Source organism: Anopheles gambiae, chromosome X (genome assembly GCF_943734735.2).
Source record: "Anopheles gambiae chromosome X, idAnoGambNW_F1_1, whole genome shotgun sequence".
Classification (NCBI taxonomy): domain Eukaryota; kingdom Metazoa; phylum Arthropoda; class Insecta; order Diptera; family Culicidae; genus Anopheles; species Anopheles gambiae.
Window position 1 is genome coordinate 22,929,892 of NC_064600.1, and position 25,927 is coordinate 22,955,818.

General features: G+C 42.5%; 1 protein-coding gene across 1 annotated transcript; it reads left to right on the top strand.

The window, feature by feature from the left end:
- LOC1278678 (transmembrane emp24 domain-containing protein bai) lies at nt 1-25,647 on the top strand. The gene is made up of 5 exons (XM_318301.6): nt 1-409; nt 468-588; nt 12,066-12,136; nt 25,023-25,149; nt 25,217-25,647. Exons 1-5 carry the CDS (start codon nt 233-235, stop codon nt 25,333-25,335), a joined length of 615 nt encoding a protein of 204 aa, XP_318301.4. The 5' UTR covers nt 1-232; the 3' UTR covers nt 25,336-25,647.
- The last annotated feature ends 280 nt before the right edge of the window (nt 25,648-25,927 follow it).

The window sequence follows — 25,927 nt, forward strand, 5'->3', positions numbered from 1 at the left end:
TAATGCGTAGAAATGGTTATAAGCGTATGTCATTGTTATTCGTGAATGTATAAATCTTGATGTACATTTGTTTCAATACTAAAGCCAGCTCATCGATATTTTTGCCTTAACACAATTTTATCATTGTTTTGCCTCTATGGTGTATTACTTTGTGGTGCGTTACGTTGAACCGTTATAAACTAGAGTGTAACTTTTGAGGAAGCAAACGTGTCAACTATCAATTCTTCGTAAAATGTCTATATTAATTTTGGTGCTATTCAGTAGTACAGTAGTTCTACAAACGAACGCGATTATGTTCCGGCTAGCACCTAACGCACAAAAATGCCTGAGAGACGAAATGCACGGCAATCAAATTGTTGCTGGTGAATATGAGATCACCAAAGCACCTGGCCAAAAGATTGATTATGTGGTATGTTTTATTATGTTCTTTCATTTTTATTTTATCTCAACATTTTTTTATATTTCAGGTTCGTGATACCAAGGGGCACATATTGGCACAAAAGGAAGACATTTCTAAAGGAAAATTTTCGTTTACGTCAGAATTATATGATACATTTGAAATCTGTTTCATTTCTCAAGTACCGTCAAGTAAGTATGATCGTTGATATTCTTGATATTAATCGATCTTCAATTCAACGAACCACGTATTGATGCGGACTAATCCTACACAAAACTAAATACTAAATTTGTTTACCACAGTTCATTAATTTTTTACTGCATTCGTTTTGCCTGTAAGTTAAGTAATCGTTGATTACTGTCGAAATATTTCTTTCAAATTGAGTATCTATTGCTGCGCTTGGATTGCCGGTCAATCAGTTCTTGTTTGTATATGTTTATACAGTCATGAACCGATATACGCTATTGTACGGGACCGAGCACAATAGCTTATCTCGAGTTTTCGCGTGTAGCGGATTCCTATGAAAAAATAGTTTACAATACTGGTTCGAGGGTTGAAAAATACCGCCACAGAGTTTTGCATTGAAGTTTTTTGTTATAAAACAGGTATCTTTTGCACAAATTTAATATAAAATGCATTAAGAACAATAAGGAAATTCAAAAAGAGCTTAAAATATTTCATTTAATTAAAATATTTGCAAAAAAAAGACATGGCGCTGTCAAATTTAGAGAAATCGCGTACACGCGGTCCTCGAGATACACGGTACCTCTTACACGCGGATTCGGAGATACACGATTTTCTATATTTGACAATTCTTTGAGCAAATTGTACATATTTGACACATCAATTGTAAATTGCCAGATAATTTCCGTTTTGATCGAATGTGAAGAACTATTTCAAAAGGTTTTAAACTGTTATATTCAGTCAGAATCATATCCAATAATTCATAAAGTTACTAAAACCGCTCCCTACTTGCAAAATTACACGAATATTAGTGATATTTTAGCTGGAAACCACGAGATTCGACTTACGCGGAAATCCGAGATACGCGGTATTTTGCGGCCGTTTGCTCCGAATTCGTGTACAGGCGGTCCCCGAGATACACGGTACCTCTTATACGCGGATTCGGAGATACGCGGTTTTCTAAATTTGACAATTCTTTGAGCAAATTGTACTGATTTGACACATCAATTGCAAATTGCCAAATAATTTCCGTTTCGATGGAATGTTAAAAACTATTTCAAAACGTTTAAAACTGTTATATTCCGTCAGAATCATATCAAATAATTTATAAAGTGACTAAAACCGCCCCCTACTTTCAAAATTACACGAAAGTTATTGATATTTTGGCTAAAAATCACGAGATTCGACTTACGCGGAAATTCGAGATACGCGGTATTTTGCGGCCGTTTTCGGTCCCCATTAACCGTGTATCTCGGGGACCGCCTGTATATCGAGTACAAGCGGTCCCCGAGATACACGGTTAATGGGGACCGAAAACGGTCATAAAATACCGCGTATGTCGAATCTCTTGATTTCCAGCCAAAATATCATTTATTTTTGGATAATTTTTGAAGTAAAAGGTGGTTTTAGCCACTTAATTTATTAATTGATATGATACTGACTGAATGTAACAGCTTTAAACATTTTGAAATGGTTTTTAAGATTCGATCGAAAGGGAAATTATTTGGCATTTTAGAATTGATGTGTGAAATCAGTACAATTTGTTCAAAGAACTGTCAAATGTAGAAAACCGCGTATCTCCGAATCTGCGTGCAAGAGGTACCGTGTATCTCGGGGACCGCCTGTATCGCGTACTGCGGATAATTGCTTTAGGGTCGTGTCTGTGCTTCATCGCCTGCGATTTTATCGCACGTGCTGTCAAACGCTTTTTCGTATGATATTGCGATTATTTGGATGATTTTAGTAATATAACGATTATAAAAATTAAGTTGAGATTGTACCTACAAAACACCACACATTTAGTTTGACAGATAAAATCGGATGCGGAGTCCGACGAAATCAAAATTTTTTGATTCCGTCGTACGACGAAATCGCATGTCCGACGATTTCTATATAAAATTTAGACAGGCCTTCCTATAAAATCGCATCCGATGGAGCACAGACACAGGCCTTAGGCAGCGGTAATCGCTGATGGGCGTGCGTGCGTTTTCTGAAAATGTATGGAATTTGACACCCGCAGCGGGTGACAGTTTGAAACCGCATGCGTCAGAATCAAACAATTTTTTTTTCCGCACGCACTCCCGCAAGCCCGTAGTAGCGACTACCGCTGCCTTACAGCAATTATTCGCAGTACAGGCGGTCCCCGAGATACACGGTTATTGGGGACCGAAAACGGCCGCAAAATACCGTGTATCTCGAATTTCCGCGTAAGTCGAATCTCGTGATTTCCAGCCAAAATATCACTAATTTTCGTGAAATTTTGCAAGCAGGGGGTGGTTTTAGCCACCAAATTAATTATTTGATATGTTTCTAATGAATTGAACAGTTTTAAAACTTTTTAAATGGTATTTTACATTCGATCAATACGGAAATTATTTGGTATTTCACAATGGATGTGTCAAATCAGTACAATTTTTGCTCAAAGAACTGTCAAATTTTGAAAACCGCGTATCTCCGAATCCGCGTATAAGAGGTACCGTGTATCTCGGGGACCGCCTGTACGCGATACTCGATATACGCGAATTCGCAGTACATACGCGATGCCTCTCAATTTGACAGCTCCATGTCTTTTTTTGCAAATATTTTAATTAAATGAAATATTTTAAGCTCTTTTTGAATTTACTTGTTGTTCTTAATGCATTTTGCATTAAATTTGTGCAAAAGATACCTGTTTTATAACAAAAAACTTCAATGCAAAACTCTGTGGCGATATTTTTCAACCCTCGAACCGGTAGTGTAAACTACATTGGAGCGCCGTTTATCCGGGTACCTTTTATCCGGCTTTCCGTTTATCCGTGCTGTTGAGAAATGACAGTTCAATACAAAAGTGACATTGCGTTATGAGGAGGATATTTGAAAAAGCGGTTAAAAAGCGGGTAAAAACACGAAAAAATAATTGACTGTTTTCAGTACACTGATGTACACAAAGGTTTTCCGTGTATAAAAATATTCGACCGCATGTCCTCGGCGCGGACCAGTGTGTTTCGAGAAATGTGCCGCAGATTCAGCATTGCATCCGATGAATTCAGGTATCATCAACGTTTTCAAGCATCATACCGCAGTCTTGGCTTTGGCTAAGACAGATTCGGGAAGGGGTCCCGCGGTCTTGAGATAAAGTGTGAAACCCTGTAAGTGAGTACAGAGCCAGACCATGCACTCAGTAAACATTTCTTTAGAAATCAAACAATAAAATCTCCAAAGCGATGTCTGGATAGCTTTGGTTAAATTCACAACTGACTGATGTGGTCATAGCAATTGTGATCACATCAGAGTGAGTTTGTGTTTACGAAGAGTTCCAAATTTAAGCTATCGGTCAAAACACTTCGCATGTGTTTGAATTGTTTTAATAAAATTCATTAGAAAATCAATTTCTTTTAAAATGCATTTATGTTTCATTTTAGATCATACAGGAAAATAAAAAAATGACATTACAATACAGGTCGACGATGTTCTTATGAAGAATATGCACTGTTGGTCCCTGAGAAAATACTCTCCTATCAAAACGGCTATGGCGATCCGAGCGGACCTCCGCCGGCACAGGGGAAAGTTCACTGGCGGTCCCTAGGGAGCGCCATAGCGCTGAACGTGTTAAAATGGTTTTTAATATTCAACAAAAAGGGTATTTATGGTAAATGTACCAGATTTCGGCAGGCTAGTGTTGCAGTTTCACAAAAACTGCTCACACACCTACATGTTTTTTATTCATGAAAGAGGTGTTAGTTTGGTTGATAAACTATTGTAATATGTACACTGCTTCCCAGATGGTCTGAGTCACCGGCAAGCAGGTACTTCGTTTTCGTCGCATTGATTCTCAATCCAATTCTTGCTGCTTCGCGTTTGAGTCGGGTGTACCCCTCACACACCTTCGCTGTTGTTCTGCCTGATGATATCGATATCAAGAAATTGGAGAGACCGATATGAAACGTGCCACGGATGTCGTTGTCTAGCCCCGCGCTTCGAATGACACCTTCCAGGGCGATGTTGAAGAGTAGACAGGAGAGTCTGTCACCTTGCCTCAGACTCCTGCGAGATTCGAACGATTCCGACGTCAAGTTCGATACTCTCACCTTGTACTGCACCCAATTCATGGTGGCCTCCAAACAGCCGGATCAACTTCCCAGGAAAGTGGTACCGCTGCATGATGCTCCATAGCTCCTTCCGATCTATGGAGTCGTAGGCTGCCTTGAAGTCGATAAACAGGTGGTGCGTTGGGATCTAGCGCTTTCGGCACTTCGGGAGGATCTGCCGCAGAGTGAAAATTTGGTTTGTGGTGGATTTGCCTCTGTTGTGTCCGCACAAAACAAACATGAGACGGTGGTGTGTACGGCACAAACAGAATATATATTTTGTCACTATCTTTGGTATGGGTACAATTAACATTGGTAATAAATAATATTGGTAATAAACAACACACACGCAATGCGGGGAGAGGACGGCTGGTCCTGCTCGCGCCGCGATCCTCACTGAGGACGTCACAGGATGACAGCCTTGCTGTCAACAGTGAGCCCTCAGGATGAGGCAGCGGTCTGTCCACAACATCTCCCCGTTTTAATTAAGCCGGTATGGCTTAAGCCAACGCAGCGGTTTTAATGTACTTAAAACCGGAGTGGCAAGCGTACGGCTCAAGTGGCGCTGTGTAAAACGGGAGGGAGGAGAGTGTTGACCGGCCTCCGTGCCTAACGCTCGAACGGGATGAGCGTTGCGGGCTGCAACAGGGGGCAGCCGATGTGCTGCGCTCGCTCGTTCCGTTGCGCCGCTGTGGTGTTGTTGTTGTTGTTGTTGTTGTTGTTGGTGGTGCAACTGCAGCATGATGCTGCTGTCGTAGGCCGTTGCACCGGACGCCGATGATCCTGATGAGGCAGCTCTCCGGATGCTGCTGCCGTTGGGGCGTCAATGTGCGGCTGAGCAGGGGGCGGCCGTGGTGCCGCGCGCGCTTCGACCGCTCAGCCGAAACCGCTGCACAGGGGCGACCGTGTTGTCGCTGCCGGTGAACTGCTGTGCAGGGGCGCGCAGAATGATGGTGATGACGATAATGATGATGTGGGTGCACATGGGGCGACCGTGATGCCGCGCACGACGACTGTGACCCGGGACACATACGAACGATGTTGCTGCACAGGGGCGACAGTGGTGTCGCCGTCGAGATGTACCTGTGCAGCTGGAGCGCCGGCGATGAAGACGCATAGGGGGCAGCCGAAATGCCTCAGCACTGTGCCTGCTCACCGGGCTCGACGATGATGCTGGTGCAGCAAGGGCGGCCGTGATGCCGCACACGACAATACTGCACCAGTGTGTCCGATGACGCTGCAGCGGGCGGCGGTGATGCCGTGTGACGACGGTCCAAAACGGAATGTCCCCTCGCTTTGTCCGGATAGTGCTGCAGCGGAGTGAGGATCCTCTTTGGGGCTTCGCGCAAGCCCGAGCGTGCCCATCCTGCGCGATGGCGGTTGTGCGATGGTGGAACCGCGATGGTGGTCTCGGTGCTGCGTCGGTTCGTTGTAGGATCCCCCCCTACGCGAGGAGGATCCCATCCTCGTCGCCACTGTTGTGTCCGCACAAAACAAACATGAGACGGTGGTGTGTACGGCACAAACAGAATATATATTTTGTCACTATCTTTGGTATCGTTTACAATAACACGTATATAAATAATATAAACGCAACACACACGCAATGCGGGGAGAGGACGACTGGTCCTTCTCGCGCCGCGATCCTCACTGAGGACGTCACAGGATGACAGCCTTGCTGTCAACAGTGAGCCCTCAGGATGAGGCAGCGGTCTGTCCACAACAGCCTCCAACAAACCTAGCTTGGTAGCTGCCAACAAAATTTGTTGCAAGGGGCGCAAGTCTGCAGAACAGGATCTGGGACAGGATCTTGTAGGCGACATTCAGAACAGTGATGGCTCGGAAATTCGAAATTTTGTAGACTGGATGAATAAATACCCGCTTCCACTCCTCCGGTAGTTCCTCCTGCTTCCAGACTTTCACGACAGCATTTCGACGGTAAGCCTCTCCGACCACATCTTGAAGAGCTCGGCCGACAGTCTATCGCTGCCGGCAGACTAATTGCTCTTAAGCTGTTTGATGGCGTTGGCAATCTCATCCAGAGATGGCGGGGGCACCTCGTCGTCTGCGCCGATGCTGTCGTTGTTGTTACTGCTGTGCTGCTGCTGTGGTAGTTGCCTTGTTCTGTCACTTGCGCCAGCCTCTCCTGCCTCTGCTCCATTCAGATGTCCTTCGTAGTGGCACTTCAAACTTTCGATCACATCCCGCTCGTCCGTCTGAAGATTTCCTTGCGCATCCCGACACATTGCGGGTTTAGGAGCAAACCCGCTCTGTGACTTCTTCAATCTCCTGTAGAACAAGCGGGTGGCTCCCGACTGAGAAAGCTGTTCCAGCTGCTGTTCGTCTGACTCTTCAAACTGGGCTGGAAGAGCAGGGTTTGCTGTTTCCTCAGTCGTCTATAGATCTCTACGTTCTGACGGGTTTCATGCCGTTGCATGCGGGCGCGCGCTGCACTCTTCTCGGAAAGTGCACGTCTGCACTCTTCGTCAAACCATTCCTTTTTCTCTCTACGTGGTAAGCGGCCGATCTTGTGTTCGGCCGCAGTACTGATGGCTCGTTCCACCATACGCCAGTGATCGGCGAGGGGCATCGCGGCGATGTTGTTGTCGGCCGGTAGTGCTTTCCCGAGCGCTGTCGTGTACCCCTTCGTTACATCAGCACACTTCAACCGGTCCAGGTTGAGTCTGGGGGTGGGCTGACTCCGTTGGTGGTTAACCACGGAGAGTTTCTGGCGCAGCTTTACCATAACCAGGAAATGGTCCGAGTCGACGTTTGCGCCTCAATACGTTTTAACGTCGATAATATCCTAGAAGAGCCTTCCGGCAATCAGAACGTGGTCGATTTGGGACTTTGAATCACCTCTCGGATGTCTCCAGGTGTAGCTATGGCGGTGTCCATGATGGAAGAAGGTGCTGTGGATTCTCATATGGTTGGAGGAAGCAAAGTTTATTAGTCTTTGGCCGTTGTCGATTATCAACTGGTGGACGCTGAAGTTTCCAATCGTTGGTTTATATGCCTCCTTCTGCCTGACCTGAGCATTAAGGTCTCCGATGACGACCTTCACGTCATGTTTTGGGCAGCGTTCGTACTCCCTCTCCAGCTGCTATAGAAGGCCTTCTTCTCGTCATCGGTGTTCCCAAGGTACAGACTGTGCACATTTATAATGCTCAGGTTGAAGAATCTGCCACGAATTCTCAACCTGCACATTCGCTCATTGGTCGGCCACCAACCGATCACTCTCGGCTGCATCGCACCCAGTACCATGAACGCAATAATGATCTCGCGCGTCTCTCCACCGCTCTGGTAGATCGTGCAGTTACTACGGTACTGGCGCACCGTCACGCCTTTCCACCATACCTCCTGAAGTGCTACTATTTCGAAACCCCGGGCCCATACTTCATCGTATGCTATTCGGGTCTTCACATCCGATGAGAGGGTTTTGCAGTTCCATATCCCAAGCTTCCAATCGTAAGACCTCTTTCGGTGCATGGGTCTGAATCGATTGGTCCGATACGATGCTTCTTCTTGTTGACTATTCCTTGCACGCGGTTTTTAACGAGGGTGCTGGCTACGCTCGCTGGATTTTTAGAGTCCTGCAGTAAGCCAAGACGGGAGAAGCCAGCGCAGCCCTTCGGGAAGAGACATACGCTGGGGGGAAGCCGCTCCTGACATGGAGTACAGACGCTTCCAGGTAAAGTCATGAAGATCAATCATCTACTCCTCTCTCAATTTAGCCTATGCTACCCATCCTCCCAAGGGGTTGGGTATACCCAAGCTTGGATAATTGAGAGGCATGTTACCGTTTTCTCAACGACGGGGACGTATTTTGTAGGAGTAGGAGGGGGAGAGCCTATGTTAATCTTCTAGAAGCTTCAGACCCACCCCCACATCAGCGAAGTATTTCTACAATACTGCCACCAGAACTATCCATAAAAGGTATTGTTTGATAATATTTCAATTTAGTTCACTTTTATTTTATCTTTATAATTTACAATTGCTCTTTGCCTGAACCGCGTGCTTCGCTTTTTATCTTACGTCTCACGCACACATACATTGTCCTCGCTATCGGTCTGACGCGTACACCTGTCCACCTGTCATAGCATCCAGCGAGGATGATCGATGTGCGTCTATAGCGGTCGGTGCACTACTCACCGATTACATCTAACAGGTATCAAATCAAGAATTCCAAAATTTGTTATTGAGGTGTGCAGTGCTCAAATGTCTGGAATTTAATTATTTCGCTCTTTTTTCAAATTTACGAACGTATCAAATCTTTTATGCCAGGTTGGATGGGGAAAGTTTATGAAGTAGAAATTATAGATAATGGCTGGTATTATTGAATCCGTATGTAGCGGGAACGTACGGCGCTCACAAGAAATTTTAGGGATGGCAATAGATTTCTTGTGTCCGGCCCTACAACGTCGCGGTAAAAAACTATATCAACCATCAGGTACGTTAGGAAAATGAGTGTCGGGACGTACGCCGCCGCTACGAACGTATTCAATGATACCAGCCAATGTTTTTGAAACCAATCATTTGTGTTTAGAAACTGGAGTTAAAAATGTTGATTAGATAATTTTGCCTAGTTGCTTAACGAAGTGTGAGATAAATAAACAGATCATCACCACTCTTACAGAAGGAATATGCATGTCCCAAGCGAAATTTTTCGGGGATAATGAACACAAACTCATGCCATCTCTTTCTACTCATCAGCCCTACTCTCTCACACGTATCGATGAACTTTTACACATCTCTTTGTTCATTGTGCTATATTTAAAGAGTTTAAAACTGAAAGATAACGATTCATGTTCATGAAGTAGTTATGGTCAAATGGTAATGGTGTAATGTTTGTACCATGGTCGACCTGAGTTCAATTCCATTTTTATTGTTTTCATTAATGAGTTAAAGTTTTCTTTTATTTTTAAAACATCCAGCTCCAATAACTTCAGACCCCTTTACTCATTGTTAGAAATGCGTGTTTAAAAGTCAATCTGTTATTTTTATTGTTTTATTTATTTCTTTTCATTCATTTAGCATCATTACCTCTTCATACAACAAAACCAGCAAATAGCACGATAATGAATAATAATATGGTGGCGCAACTGGCAAAGTGATTCGAAGTAGAATTAGCGATGTAATTGGTAGCATCAATGATGAAGCATGAGCATGAATTGTAACATGAGAGGAGGGAGTCAATCCGAATGTTTATTTCTATTTTAGCTCTTTTTTGCATGGGTTCATCCTTCAATTGTGTTCACTATTCCCGAAAATGGTATGTATATCGTAGATGATTTCGGGGATAATTCGTTAACGAATTATCCTCGAAAAGATCAGCGAAAACCAGCATGGTCGGAAGCTTGGGGTGATAAAATTAGTGCCCACCTGTGCTGTGAGTACCTTGGCTGTCAAACGCTTCACAGCAACAGTAGATAGTAGATTCAATTCAGGACATTTTCTAACAATGCGTAAAGGGGTCTGAAGTTATTGAAGCTGGATGTTTTAAAAAGAAATCAAAACTTTAAATCATCAATGAAAACAATAAAAATGGAATTGAACTCATATCGACCATGGTGCAAACATTACACCATTACCATTTGACCACAACTACTTCATGAACATGAATCGTAATCTATCAGTATTAAGCCCTTCAAATATAGCACAATGAACAAAGAGATGTGTAAAAGTTCATCGATGCGTGTGAGAGAGTAGGGCTGATGAATCGAAAGAGATGGCATGAGTTTGTGTTCATTATCCCCGACAAATTTCGCTTGGGTAATGACTCTGAAATGAACAAAAAATATTTCAATGAACCCCCTGTGGACAACACTTTGGCTATAAATGAACCAACATCCGGTTCATTGGTAAATCATAGCACAGAATGAACCATCGGTCGTCAACGATCGGTCATTAGAAACCGCCTCACTGGCTGCAAGGTTATTTTTTAGAATGAATCTTAACCATTCATTCCGTAAACCAGATGCTATCCGCAGCTCCCACTATATGGAGCCTGGTCCCATGCGGTTGGTAACGGAATTTTTGTTCTTGCTTGTAACTTAATTTTTTTCGCATATTTCAATAATGTTTTGAGTTAATTTTTCTTAAAATTGATACCTATACAGTCAGTGCTGCAAAATGTCACTATCAATGTCATAAAAAAATTGACTGAAATAAAATCCATATCAGCGTCACATACTCAATTGTGATACTCAGATGTGATACTCAGAACGATTGGTGTGACTAATACATGCTCATGACATGTTTGCGACCATCGCTTGGTCAGTCACTATATCACGACTTTTTTTTTTTGCTGTTATCAATTTTGCAAAATATCACTGACATAGACATGACAAATTCCGGCTGAAACAAAATCATCTCAGCGTCACTGTGAAGATCAGAGGCGAGCCTCAAACAGTTGGTGCGACCATCGCATGCTTGGTGACATTGTGTGCAACCAACTCGTGTTAAATTACTTGGTCGCGACACTTTCAGTCGGTGATCATCGCGATGAGCACGGGAGATATGTCGTGCGTGCGAGTGATTCCAAGAAACAAATTGACCATGTTTTTTCGCTCTGTTTGACCCGACAGAGAATCAAAACAGATAGAGGGAGAAAGCATGCTCATTTTGTTGCTAGAGCCTACGCGCCAAGTATATTACAAGAATGTCGTGATTATCGCCGACAACAATGTCGTGACCAAGTGAGTGACCAAAAGCTGGGTGCTAAACTAAATGTCACCAAGCATGTGATTGATTTTCCAACTGTTTGAGTATCGTCGCTGATCATCTCTGTTGTGTACGTGATCTGATTTGAGCTTCGTTTCAGTCATGAGCGTTGGTGACTGAAACAGTGATATTTGGCAGCACAGTACACAGCCAGCAATAGTCATGATTATGCTTATGCGGGCAGTAAGCTAAGTTTGTCAGTCAGAGTATCGCGTTGGACTCAAGAATTCACGTGTCGTGTTCAGCATGTCATGATGCACTTTTATTGACTATCAACAATGAACATCAAGCTACCACGGATATGTTGATTGTTTTCGTTGGTGAAAATCTCGTGATACTCATGACATTTTGCAGCACTGGCCTGACTACATTTTTGATCCCAGGACGTCCACCAACTGCAGTGCAATTGCCGCGGCAAATTCAGGGCTTGACGCGAATGTGTACTATCTATATTAAATACTTTTAATAGTTTATTTCGTATTGGCTCGGATTTCAAATGGCTTGGTGCGAATTTTGCGGTTTTGAAAATGAGACTTCTGTAACAGCACTGAATATTATTTACTAACGCAAATCTATGTTGCTTCAGATTGGTTTTACTGTTGAACCTTTTGTTTTTTTTTTACGACACCAATATTTACATAAATATTTGTTTATTTGTTTATTACATAGTTTTTTATGTCTTTCCGAATTTTCAGCTTATAGAGGAATTGAACAAGAAGTGGCACTGGATGTAAAGAAAGGGATTGAAACTAAGAGCTACGAGGGGGTAAGTTTATCATCTGCATTCCTGACATTTGTTTTTTTGTATTCCTTGCTATAGTACATCCGCATATCTATTACTAGCCAATACATTGCATTGTGCAAAACAAAGGAGGTAGAATGAAGGAGATAAGAATAGCCCAACAACAGCTCGAGATTAATTGTGAAAGGGTTATAACATAGTAGCTGAGTGTCATATTATCCGGTTTATTTCGGTGTCCATTTTATTTCATGAGAGAGTATTTGTTTCCCCTTTGGTGTTATTATGATATTATTGACAGGTTCAGCCCGCTATTAAATGATTCGAGCATACAATTGACATGTTTGGTACGCTGACGTCATCGGTCAATAGTTGTTCCTTGACGAACGTTCCACCTCGGATTCGCAAAGGAGCGGTACGAGTGAGGTACAACCAAAATCTTATACCGTCACCGGGGTACCGTCATAATAGGGTGAGACGATGTTGGCTGTGCTGTTGTACCCGTAAGAAGTGTAGGGACCGTATCCCTTGGAGGCGGTGAGCGATCGATGAGTCTACGCTTCGATGTGTTGGAGAGGTCTTGTTGTGTGTGCGGTGAGTCATCGTTCGCGTAGTAATGTTGTGGGTGCAAGTAGAGTGGTATGGGTTTAGCGTATTGCTCGAGGAAACCATATCACTTAGCGCAGTGGCTTACACTTTTTTAGCTTCGTCCAAAGCCGAAGCCCCGCGACGTTCAAATTCCTCTATTTATTGCTCTTTAAGAAATGAAAGAGCGGATGACAGCTCCTGCAGCATCAAGGATCAGCCAGTACGTAGCGCTTTCAGGCAATTCAAACAAAAAACCAGAGGCACTGCGTGTCTGTTTTAGTGAGTTTATTGTACACGGCACTTGTAATACTAATACAGGAGTTCTGGATCCGGCGTTTACAAACACTATTACACGTATATGTCAGCAAGTACCGAGCAAGTAACGCAAATATCGGTCATTGTGAAATGCGTTAAATCCTCAAAATTTACCTAATAATATCAAGTAGGGGAAAGCGGGGCAAAATGGGCATGTGGGGCAAAATGGGCACCCTCTATTTAAGCATTATTTGACTACAAAGATGCTTTCCAATGCTCAAAATGTATTCATTGGAGTGTTCTATGAACACCATGTAAGTTTCATAACCCTTACATGACAAAAAACCAAGAAAAATGCAAAATAAGGTTTAGTAGCATATTGATGTAATTTTTGCCACTTCGAAAATAAGCTTAAACCAGTGTCACAGGGATGCGTTGAAGTTGTACATGATATATTTTTAAAGATATGATTTTTCTATGCCTGAAGAAAGCAAGGCGATTGAATGCGTATTTTTACAAATATAACAAAAAATACAAAAATGCTTCACGTGGGGCAAAATGGGCAGTTACGCTTAGGGTAAAATGGGCAGATGCTTTTGACATACGGCGTTTGGTGAGGCTATGGTGTTATATTTGTCGCCTCAATAATGATATCAGGCACAGATTAAAAACATTCGATTTTGTAGATTTAAACGTGTAAAAACTGTTTTAATTTTGATAACATATTTTTGGAAGAATTTTAAGGGCTTTTCTGACCAGCAAAACAAAAGATAGAACGAAAATACCTTTCACGAAACGTGCGCAAAAGCATAAACCATTACCTAAGCGCAGTTGTTGTGGCCCATTTTGCCCCAGTGTTTTGACGTTTCACAGTTTGTTTACATATGCCCATTTTGCCCCAGGGCTATGCCCATTTTACCCCGCGTGTCAAAAATGCTTCTCGTAAAACATCAACTTTTATTTTACATTATTTACATGTTTTTAAGTTGTTTTCATTCTATGTGGCAATTTAAATCCGTAGATAAATGGTGGAGGCATGCAATAATAAAAGAAAAATTGTGTTTTATGGCATATTCAAAGGAATATTCAATAAACTGCTTAACATGCCCATTTTGCCCCGCTTTCCCCTAAATCGATTCACAGAAGCAAGGGATACTTGGGAAACTACATGAGTATATGTGGCGACTCTCGGAAGTGATCACATAATTATTTCGTTAATTACGGTGGTAATACAGGGTTTTCCAATTGAGTTTAGACTAGCCGCATACTTTTTTTGAATAGTTGCAATAGATTCTTGACTAGCATCTCATTGAATAGTTGCAATAGATTCATGAATGCACATCTCATAAACTTATTCTACACAAACGTACATATCAATCGAGACCCTTAAGAATCATTGAATCGAATGCAAGCTCATTCGTATTATGTTTCGATTAAATTCTGAATATTAGCATAATTTTGTGCACACTCGATTGCACATTCTGTATGGAAAAATAGATCTGCGTCAACTGGCTACAAACGAAAAAGGAATGAAAATAACTTGATACATACACTAGAAAACTTTGCAACAACTAGTGATTGATTGCCGGAATCGCATCCACGGCTCAAAACCATTTCTGATCATAGCTTTTCCGACTTCGAATCCGGCCAAATCAAACCAACAGTTCCGTTCGGTGCCGTCCGAAGCCTATAGAGCCGTTTAGAGCCATTCGGAACCGTTGGAGTAATCGGTTGTCCCACCGAATTTGACAATCTCCATGCCCCCGACTGCCGAGTAAAGGATTCATTCGGCTCCGATTTTTTCCGACCTTAGAATGTAACATCATTGATGTTCGATTGGAGCCACTTCTGTTTTTTGTCATAAACATGCCACCATAAATGTCAATAAAAATGATTGTAGCCAAGTTGGAATTATTTGTACCCAACATTCTGCAAGACGAATTAATGTAATTTCCAACCTCCCTAAAAATCAAATCCAAAATGATATGATTACGCTTAAGCCAAAAGGATTTAGATTAAGGATAAAATAATCGAAATGCCGAAGCCTTGCAATACAAAGCTTATTAATAGATTAGCTCACACAGTCCTCAATTCCTCAATTCGCGAATCATCTCCCTTCAAGTGTCAAAAACAGATTTGCCGATCTGTATGGGATCACACACCACGACTCTTCGTCAGATAAAATTATAGTAATTTAAAAAAAGTTATTCGTAAAATACGGGTTCTTGTTATAAGAAATGAATATCTCACCAGAACAGTTCTGTTTTTGGTCAGAGAGATCCATTTTTGAGAGCTTGCGCAGCATTTAATGAAGATGAAGCTCATGATTTGTTCGACTACCACGTCCCCTTGTCCAGTTTTCGCTCTCGTCTTTCTGAGTCCTTGTCTCTATCATCAACCTCCCATCCTTAACACTTCCTTCTTCCTTAGTTTGTAAGACATATTATTGTGAAACCCTAGGCGGCTGACAATATGAAATAAATAATAATAATAATAATAACACTTGGAACTTGGAAATTAGCGAAAAATAATGTTTAAACACGTGTTATTACAATTTTTCTCTTGATCTGCCAAAAAATTGCAAGCAAATATGTTTGTTATTCATCCATTGATGGATAGCTCGGATTGCTTGACAAAAATTCACTACAGGCTGCTAGACTTCTCCTACTTCAGTGAAAAAGTGTGTTTGACAGATATTTTCTAGCAGAACTGCCGTAAGAGAACGCGAGTAATGAAAAAAGTCTTATTTTAATAATAACATTGAAAGTACATAAAAATTTTTTTCTCATATAAAAAAGAGCACATATTAAAATAACATCGCGAATTTGTACATAGCAAACGATTCCAGATAAGAAGCGAGGAGTACAAAAAGTCATTTTGTTTAACAATAAAAATGTTACAAAGTATTTTACATAAATAATGGGGTATATTTTCCATTCTCAACTTTGCGGCCCGCGAATCACTGAAAATTTGTACTTGCGGCCCTCTGAAGAAATGAGTTTGATACAGCTGACGTACAGTATCGGACAATAAGATAGTGATTTTTTTTTCTTCACACCGTGCTCTTGTTTTACCACTTTACTTGTGTGTGTGTGTGTTTTTTTTTTGTTTTTTTTTGTTTCACAAGGAGGGGGAATCTTCGAAAGACTCCCGTTGTCGCACGGGTGTTGACATGGGATTCTTACCCAGTAAACCCCCTCCTTGGGCCATATACCCTTGGGTTCACCTTTCGGTATGCTTCTTGGGGAAGGGCTTATGCATTAGCATTGCATCCTCGCTATTGCACAATGAACCAGAGTTCGCGAGACAGATCAAAAGTACTATCAAACATCACACAGCAATAGAGCTCACAATCAATACACCAAGCACTTCACACTTCGCATACTGCTCCATGGGGCACACATACAAAACACTCCAAACCGTACCACGTTCACACGCGTCCCAGGTCCTGATCTCCTCTCCACAGCTGGTCCAGTCTTGTCAGGATCAGTCTCATACATGTTGTTGCAGCTTCCCACAACTCTTCGCTATGTAGCATCAGCTGCACTAGGCTGGTCTGTCTTACGGCGGTTCTGCACTTCGTGTCAAGCAGCTGGCGCTCCTCTAGGAAACGTGGACAGTAGAACATTACATGTTCCGCAGTCTCGTCATTGTCCTTACATACTGGGCATCGAGGTGAAGAAGCGTGCCGGAATTTGTGGAGGTAGCTCCTGAAACACCCGTGGCCAGAGAGCATCTGCGTGACAAAATAATCCACGTCACCATGTTTCCGGTTTATCCACATAGCTACATCGGGGATTAGCGTGAAGGTCCATCTCCCATTACAAGCGTTATTCCAAGCCGCCTGCCATCTTCGCATGGACTCCTCATTTGCCTCCTTTGGGGATACAGCACGAGTATCTCCCGCGCGTGAGCTCTGGAAATTTACGGAGTCCTCCTCTAGGGTGATGCAAAGGGGCATCATACTCGCAATTACGCATACTGCTTCATATGAGATGGTACGATACGCGCTAGCAACGCGTATGGCCATTTTTCGGTGCACCTTATTTATAGCGTACTGGTTCTGTTTATTTCTTAGTATGTGTGCCCATACTGGTGCTGCATACCTTATATTAGAAATGGCTACGTTGGCATGTAAGCGTCTTATTGTGCTGCTTGGACCACCTATGTTGGGTGTAAATTTAGCCAACGCGTTTGCAGTTTTTGTGGCCTTTATGCAAACTTCCTCAAGGTGCTTTCGGAACTTTAATCTGTCATCTATGATAACTTCAAGGTATTTGAGGCTTCTTATAGATTCTATTTGCTTAGTGCCTACCATTATGTGCGCTTTTTGGACCTCCTTGTGGCTACTTATCAGAATAACTTCCGTTTTGGCGTGTGCTATTTCCAACTTCATTTCTCGCATCCAATCGTCAATCCTGCCGACAGCATCCGTAGACAGCAACTCGACCTCCTCTACACTATTTCCTACGACAGTCAGTGCAATATCGTCTGCAAACCCGATGACCTCAGCTCCTGTGGGTAGGGCCAGGGTTAATACTCCGTTGTACATAATGTTCCACAAGGTGGGGCCAAGTACTGATCCTTGCGGTACGCCAGCAGAGATGGTAGCTATTTTTGTTCCCTCTTCCGTGCTATACTGTAGAACGCGCCCGCTGAGATAGCTTCTCAGTAGCCGACACGAATGCAAGGGGATTTTCATGCGTTCTAGAGCTTTTGCTATTTCCTCTCAGCTAGCAGAGTTGAAGGCGTTCTTCACATCGATGGTGATGATCGCGCAGTAACGAGCCCCACATCGCTTCCGTTGAAAGGCAGCATCACCCTTCACCAGTACCGCCTGTATCGCATCAACCGTGGAGCGCTTCTTGCGGAAACCGAACTGACGATCTGATAAGCCGTGTTCTCCTTCTGTATATGGTGTCAAGCGATCGAGAATTACCATTTCCAGTGCTTTGGCCAGTACGTCGATCAGTCCCAGTGGTCTTAGGGCTGATAAATTCCCTGGAGTCTTCCCTGGCTTTGGTATCAGGACTAACAACTGCTTATTCCACACTGATGGAAACTGTCCTGTCGTAAGTATGTTGTGGAAAACTTTTTGGAACACCCTAGGGAACATCCTCATGGCCACTTTGACTGCTTCAGCGGGGATACCATCTGGGCCGGGGGCTTTTCCACACTTGAGGCGATCTGGGAGTTTTTCAATCTCTGTGGTCGTAATAGGCACAGGGGTGGATTCTGGCGAGTCGATAATCGAATTCAGTAGCGGAGGGCCATGGGTAGGAAACAGCTGCTGGATTATCTGGAGAAGCTTCACGGGGCATCTTTCCACAGGCTCCTTGGGTCTTCTTTTGTGTGTCTTCTGTGTGTGTGTGTGTGTGTGTGTGTGTGTGTGTGTGTGTGTGTGTGTGTGTGTGTGTGTGTGTGTGTGTGTGTGTGTGTGTGTGTGTGTGTGTGTGTGTGTGTGTGTGTGTGTGTGTGTGTGTGTGTGTGTGTGTGTGTGTGTGTGTGTGTGTGTGTGTGTGTGTGTGCGTGTGTGTGTGTGTGTGTGTGAGTGTGTGTGTGTGTGTGTGTTTTTTAATGTGTAAGAGAAAGAGAGTGTGCTTGTTTATGTGTATTTGCGAGTGCGCGGGTTTGTGTCCGATGAAACGTAGCTTTACAAGATGTCATATTGCGTTGAAAACATTCTGATTATGTGTGTTGATCTCGTGTGAAACAGCGTACGTTTACACTTGGTTAACAGCTACAGTTTGCATCGACAGCAGCGCTTGTTCCTCGGACGAGAACGCAGGTGTGCTGTTTGATGAATGTGAATGCGACAGCGGTGCGAAACGGAAACGCGCACAATAGCAATGAACTCGGCATTCCCTCACACGTGCTTCGCCAGTGCACGCCATTGCAAGGCCTGCGTGCATCTCTGCGTTGAACCTCGTGTGTGCATGGGAAACTTTGTGCGTGCATTGAGCTGGCGCGCAGGTGAACTTTTCAATGGGCGTTTTGTTTCACGTGCGCGGCAGTTTCTCGATTTAAATGGGTAGACGCTCACTCGCTTACTCATTGATAGTTTCAATTCAAACGCTTTTTTCGCTGCTCGACAACGATGTAATTCATCGCGTATAGAAGCAGAACGCAGGCACGGCATTAGTCGTGTCCAAGTTTGTAACCAGTGCGTTCTTGACGGTCCAAGCAAGCAATTTTTGTAACAATGGGTCGATGCAAACATTGTGACGATTATCAGCGCCATATCGAAAAAGCGAATGGCGGCTGCTGGCATTACGCGCAAAACGATCGAGTTCGTTATGGAACGATCGCGCACTTTGGTGGCAAACGCGCTTCGGACAACCGAAACGGGCAAGTCATCCGGACGTCCTCGGAAGACCATTGCAAAGGAAGACTGTAAGATTGTTAATATATCGAAGAACACTGATCGCGAGGGCGGTGGTCCTGCTGATTACAACAAAATCCTAACCCAAAATACAAAAAAACTACTAACAAATCTATTCTACGTACTAGTGACACAAACACACACACCAATGCACACACACACACACACACACACACACACACACACACACACACACACACACACACACACACACACACACACACACACACACACACACACACACACACACACACACACACACACACACACACACACACACACACACACACACACACACACACACACACACACACACACACACACACACACACACACACACACACACACACACACACACACACACACACACACACACACACACACACACACACACACACACACATACATACACACACACACACACACACACACACACACACACACACACACACACACACACACACACACACACACACACACACACACACACAGCTGTTTGCATTGTATAGCAGTTTTCGAGCAGCTATCAAATTGAGTATAATATACTCAACCAGCCTTAAGGTGAGCTTAAGCCAAAGTGTATGTATTTAAAAAGCTGGGTTTTATCGCTTCTGCTTCTGAATGAAGATTTTAAGAATGTTTTGTGTATTTTTTAAGTTACCAGAACGTCTGTTTGAGCAACAGTTTTCACCCGTGTCATCATAAAGTGACATTCAAATTCATTTGAGGAAATGATGAATTTTCAATGGCGTTCTGCTGCCAAATGACATCCTCGATGACCAATCCGATTTTGGCTAATTTTTGACTTCGTTCCTACACAGTCCTTGGTTATACAAAATGCAATGAAACCACCTGGACAACATACACTTTGATTCTAGATTCCATCACCTGATCTCTTGAAAAGCACCTTGGGGTAAATGTAAACAAAACCGTGTTTTGTTACTCTTCCTGTAAAATGTTTGAACCAATTAACATTTTTCTTGCAATAACCAGACCGATTTATTTCTTTACTCACAAATAAAATTTCAATCGAAAAGGGCTCTTAGATGTCTAACTGCCAGTAACGAACTTTTGGCTACTTGTCAAATCGTTCTACAATACGGGACCTCGTTCCTACACAGTCCGTGGTTATAAAAAATGCAATGAAACCACCTGGACAACATACACTTTGATTCTAGATTCCACCACCTGATCTCTTGAAAAGCACCTTGGGGTAAATTTAAACAAAACCGTGTTTTGCCATTTTTTTGAGCAAGTACTCGAACCTAATTCTGGCTTAAGGCTAAATAATCTAGGCTGAAAATCGCTGGCTAGTTTTGTGTGTGGTTTTGTATGGAGTGTATCAGCCATGATTTCAGCCTCCAGCTGCCAAACTCCATACAAAAAACTGACTAGAATCGTGAAGGGCATCACTGCACAGTGGGCAACGGCCATACAAGCGCCGGGATGAAAATCAATTTCTCGTGTTATTTACTCGTGTTTTTCTTCATTCAATACAATTTCTCTTACTATACAGGGCAGTCCTATACTAAAATCATCAAGACAGTGAATACAACTTAATAATTATTGCGCACAACATTGCATTATTGCGTAGTAGTTAACAGCATCAAAAATAATTGTTTGTAATTAAAACGATGGCGGAATAAGTTTTTTTTTACTAAAAACGGTTTTTAAGTATTACGCTTTTTTCACGGTTGGCTATGAAAGAGTGAAACTTTGGGCTACTTTTTGTCGCCCCAGACGTTGTCGCTCTATGTCTATTTGAACGGTCAAAAAACAACACATCTGGTTAGTAACCAGCCAGAAGTCCTCTCGCGGTGGGCTCAGTACTTTGATGAATTAATCAACGACCAGTTTAACGAACAGCTAGAAGCGCCACTAGCAGATAGTGTCATGCTACTGCCACCTAGCATAGAAGAAACACGAAAGGCTATCCGTCGACTGAAAAATAACAAGACACCCGGAACCGACGGAATTGCAGCTGAATTGTTCAAGAATGGAGGTGCACGACTAGAAAACGAGATTCATCAAATTGTTACTGAGGTGTGGGATAGCGAATCGATGCCTTGTGATTGGAATCTCGGTATCATCTACCCCATATACAAGAATGGAGATAGGTTGAACTGCAACAACTACAGGGGTTTAATACCACCTATAAAATATTCTCCCTGATTAGATGTTGAATACCGCCTATAAAATATTATCCCTGATCCTTCAGGATCCTTCAGTCCCGCACGTCGAAGAGATAGATCAGATCTTCACCATGCGGCAGATATTGGAGAAGATGGCTGAATACAGAAATGACACATACCATCTCTTCATTGACTTCAAAGCCACATATGATAGCATAGCCAGGGTAAAACTCTATGACGCTATGAGCTCATTTGGAATCCCAGCCAAACTGATAAGGCAAGTTAGAATGACTATGACCAACGTCTCTTGCCAGGTGAGGGTGGATGGAAAACTCTCAGGACCATTTGCTACACCCAAAGGGTCTGCGCCAGGGGGACGGGCCTGCCTGTCTCCTATTTAACCTGGCTCTAGAGAGGGCCATCCGCGACTCGAGGGTGGAGACTACGGGAACCATCTTCTATAAGTCAACCTAGATCCTGGCATACGCTGATGATATAGACATCATTGGTCTGCGGCTCTCCTACCTGCGGCAGAGAACCTCGGATTGCAGATAAACGAGGCAAAGACCAAACTGATGGTGGCAACATCAGCGGGCCTACCAATAAATAATCAGAATCTACGTAGGCGTGATGTACAGATAGGTGAACGCACTTTTGAAGTCGTCCGAGAATTCACCTATTTGGGGTCAAAGGTCAGCAACGACAATAGCATGGAAGCTGAGTTGCGCCCAAAAATGCTGGCTGCCAACCGGTCATTCTATAGCCTGAAAAATTAGTTCAAATCAAAGAACCTGTCGCGACGGACGAAGCTGGGACTATATAGTACCTATATAGTTCCGGTTCTCACATACGCCTCTGAGACATAGACACTATCCAAATCTGACGAAACCCTCTTAGCCAAATCTGACGAAACCCTCTTAGCCACGTTCGAGAGGAGCATGCTCAGAAGGATACTTGGCCCCGTATGTGTGGAAGGACAATGGAGGAGCCGTTATATTGAACAGCTATACGAGATGTACGGCGACCTCACTGTCGTACAGCGTATTAAGCTCGCCAGGTTCCGGTGGGCTGGCCATGTTGTACGCATTGAAACGAACGACCCAGCCCGTAAAGTATTTTTAGGCCGTCCACAAGGATAGAGGAGGTGTGGTAGGCCCAAATTGAGGTGGCAAGATGGCGTGGAAGCGTCCGCCATTGAGGCCGGGATAACGGACTGGCAGACGAAGGCGCGAGATCGTGAGCGGTTTCGGACACTCCTGAGGCAGGCCAAAACCGCAAAGCAGTTGTAGCGCCGGATAAAGAAGACAACAACACATTTTAAAATCGCTCGCACTAGTTTCAAGAAAAAAGTTAAATAATTTTCGGAGTCGCGGATGGTCCCAGCTAATTTCAACGTCAAAACGTAGGAAAAATGGCGATCTTTGCTATGATATACGGCTCACGAGTAAAATCGAGCCTAAGTATAAAAATATTCATTCTCCAACATGAAAATATCCAAAAATTTGGCAGTGATGTTTGGTTTTCAATCATTTATGAACTTTAAAAACAAGTTTTTACTAAATATTCAGACAAAATATCGAAGTATGACAAAACACCTTTCCAACGACACATTGATTATCAAAATATAACCATCATATTTAGTCTTTCCCCGAGTTACGTGAATAATGCGTTCTGGAGACATTCGCGTAAGTCGAATATCACGTTTTACAGCCAAAATATACTTGATTGATAATTATTTTTTATTAGATTCAGTTCATTGATTTAATTTATTATTTATTTGATGCAATTGTTCTAGTTTTCTCAGTTCAGTTATTTCTATCTTTTTAGTGATATTAAACTCATGAAAAAATTGCAAATTATTTTTCATTTGACAATTGAGTCAAAAATAAAAATTCGCGCAACTCGCATTCGCGTAACTCGAGTGTATCGCGTATCTCGAGCAAAGACAGTACTAAAATATGATGGTTTATGTTAAGTAAAAAAATAGCTCAAAATTGGGACAAAAAAACATAAAATTTGTACTTTGATGGCCTATATCTCAGTAAGTTTAAGATATAACATGAAATATTTTGGTTTCAACTAAGTGTAAGTATCTATTGTAAGCAAATGTATAGGGTGATAACCTGTGATAAAGTTGTTTTTTTAATTTTTTTTCCCAATGTGCACTGATCGAACACTATTATTATTATTATTATTATTTATTAATCTTCAACGGGCCGTATGGCCTAATTAAGATGTAACAGTTCAATAAAAAAAAAATACATAGCAAAAACAAGATTTGCATCGCAATTCACTGCGGCCACGGCAAAAGCCGGAGACGTTCCTTGAAGCACTGAGTTGAGATGTCGAAGTCGAAGCAATCCGAGACAGTGTTGAAGACAGCCGACATGCGGAACATAGGGTCTGACCGACCAGCACTGGAACGGGGTTGAGCGAGCCGTAGAGTTTCTCTAGACCTAAGTGTTCGGGATGGTGCATAGATATCGACTCGATGCAACAATGGCGATGAGTCGATAGAGCCATTTAGCAATCCAGCGATGAAAGAACACTGTGCATTGCGTCTTCTAACCGAAAGAGGTTCAAGGCCTAGAAGACGGCACCGCGCAGCATACGGAGGAAGATTATTGCGATCCTGCCAGGGAAGTAGGCGTAGGGCATATCTCGTGAGCTTACGTTGAATCGCCTCAATTCGAGCAATTGAAGAAGCGGTAGTTGGGCTCCAGACTACGCACGAATATTCCAGAACCGAACGAACGATACAGTTGTACACAGCTTTGATGCACATGGGGTTGCGGAATTCATTAGTTGTCCGGATAACCACGCCAAGTAATTGATTTCCTCTGGCTACAACGTCATCGATATGCTGTTTAAAGTTCAAACTAGAGTCAAGCAGAACGCCCAGGTCTTTGGCATGATTCTGTCGATTAACTGCAGTGCCGTCCATGAAGTAGGTCCCAGTCACTGGGCTCCTGCATCGACTAAAAGACACACAGTAGCATTTCTCGATGCAGATAGTCAGTCCATTACGCTTGCACCACGAACAGAAAATTTCGATGCAGTCTTGCAGTTCGATGCAGTCTTGCAGGAATGTACAATCACCTGTGTTGTTAATAGGCGCAAAAATTTTTGCGTCGTCGGCAAACAGACTGATACTGTCGGGAGGTAAAGCGAGGGTAACATCGTTGATAAACAATATGAAGAGAAGCGGGACAATATGAAGAGACAATATGTCTGATCGCTCCAAGCTACCGACAACGTCTGTTTATTTTATGTTGTTCATAGTTTTTGTTTTAGTAAGATAGTCAGTTCTTGTAACAAAAAGACAATAAACGTGTTTTTTTTATAAACAGAAATTATTGTTGTAAACAGAAATGAGCTGGTAAAATAACACGCCGAATAACTTTCCTGCAATGACATCAAAGAGTTAATATAATATGTAATATAAGTAACAAATATTGTAATAATAATAAATATAACAAATATAACAATTATAACAAAAATAATATGTATAAATTTAATGCTTATTACTTTTTTTGCATGTATTTTTTTCTTGAAGATTGGCGAAGCAGCAAAATTAAAACCGCTAGAAGTGGATTTGAAACGATTAGAGGATTTGTCCGATGCAATTGTTCAAGATTTTGCATTGATGAGAAAACGGGAAGAAGAAATGCGCGACACTAACGGTTGGTATAATACAACAAAACTGTTTACACAAATTTAACTCAAATATTAATCTACTTCTTTTTCCAGAATCAACAAACAGTCGAGTCCTTTTCTTTAGCATTTTTAGCATGAGTTGTTTGTTGGGGCTCGCAACATGGCAGGTGCTATATTTGAGACGCTACTTTATCGCGAAGAAATTAATTTAAACATGTATGCAGTTGGACTGTCTTACATCTTGATGTGGCTGCATTAAATAAATAAATAATTGAAATAACAAGTTGCATTATTCACATTTGAAGAATTTTTTAGTTCACTTTATTTTTTTTATAGAGGCTTTGAACCGACCGACTTCATTCGCCTGTTTTAATCGGTAAATTAATTCTGTACTTAAAATCGAACATCCTTTTTGGCAAGCCATTTGTGGCTTGCAATTATCTTATACCTCGGATAAGAGCTCGGGTAGTCTCGGATTATTTAAAACTATCCGTTTATTTTAATAAAAATGTTTGCCTATTTCACATGTGGTTTTGGTTAAAGTTCTTTATAAAGGTAAGTAATACGAAAGAATTTGGGTCTGGATTTTTGCAAAAAAGATTTGTGGGTGAACCGGGTGTGTCCGATACCAAGTCGTGATAGGATTCTCTGGTCTTAGTGTGATGGATGGTCTTTCCATGGTGGTGTTGTGCTCCTGATGGTTCTCATGAAAGAGCGGCCGCTGCTAACCCAATAACGATTCCAGCTATTGACGATGATGGTTTTGCACGTTTTGTACTCATCCCTCTGTGAAAATGAGATGGT

Bases quoted from the DNA above. Each gene is read 5' to 3' on its own strand.
- LOC1278678 (XM_318301.6), top strand. From the start codon at position 233: ATGTCTATATTAATTTTGGTGCTATTCAGTAGTACAGTAGTTCTACAA. The intron at 589-12,065 runs GTAAGTATGATC...CCGAATTTTCAG, and splicing joins CATTTCTCAAGTACCGTCAA to CTTATAGAGGAATTGAACAA. The intron at 12,137-25,022 runs GTAAGTTTATCA...TTTTTCTTGAAG, and splicing joins AAACTAAGAGCTACGAGGGG to ATTGGCGAAGCAGCAAAATT.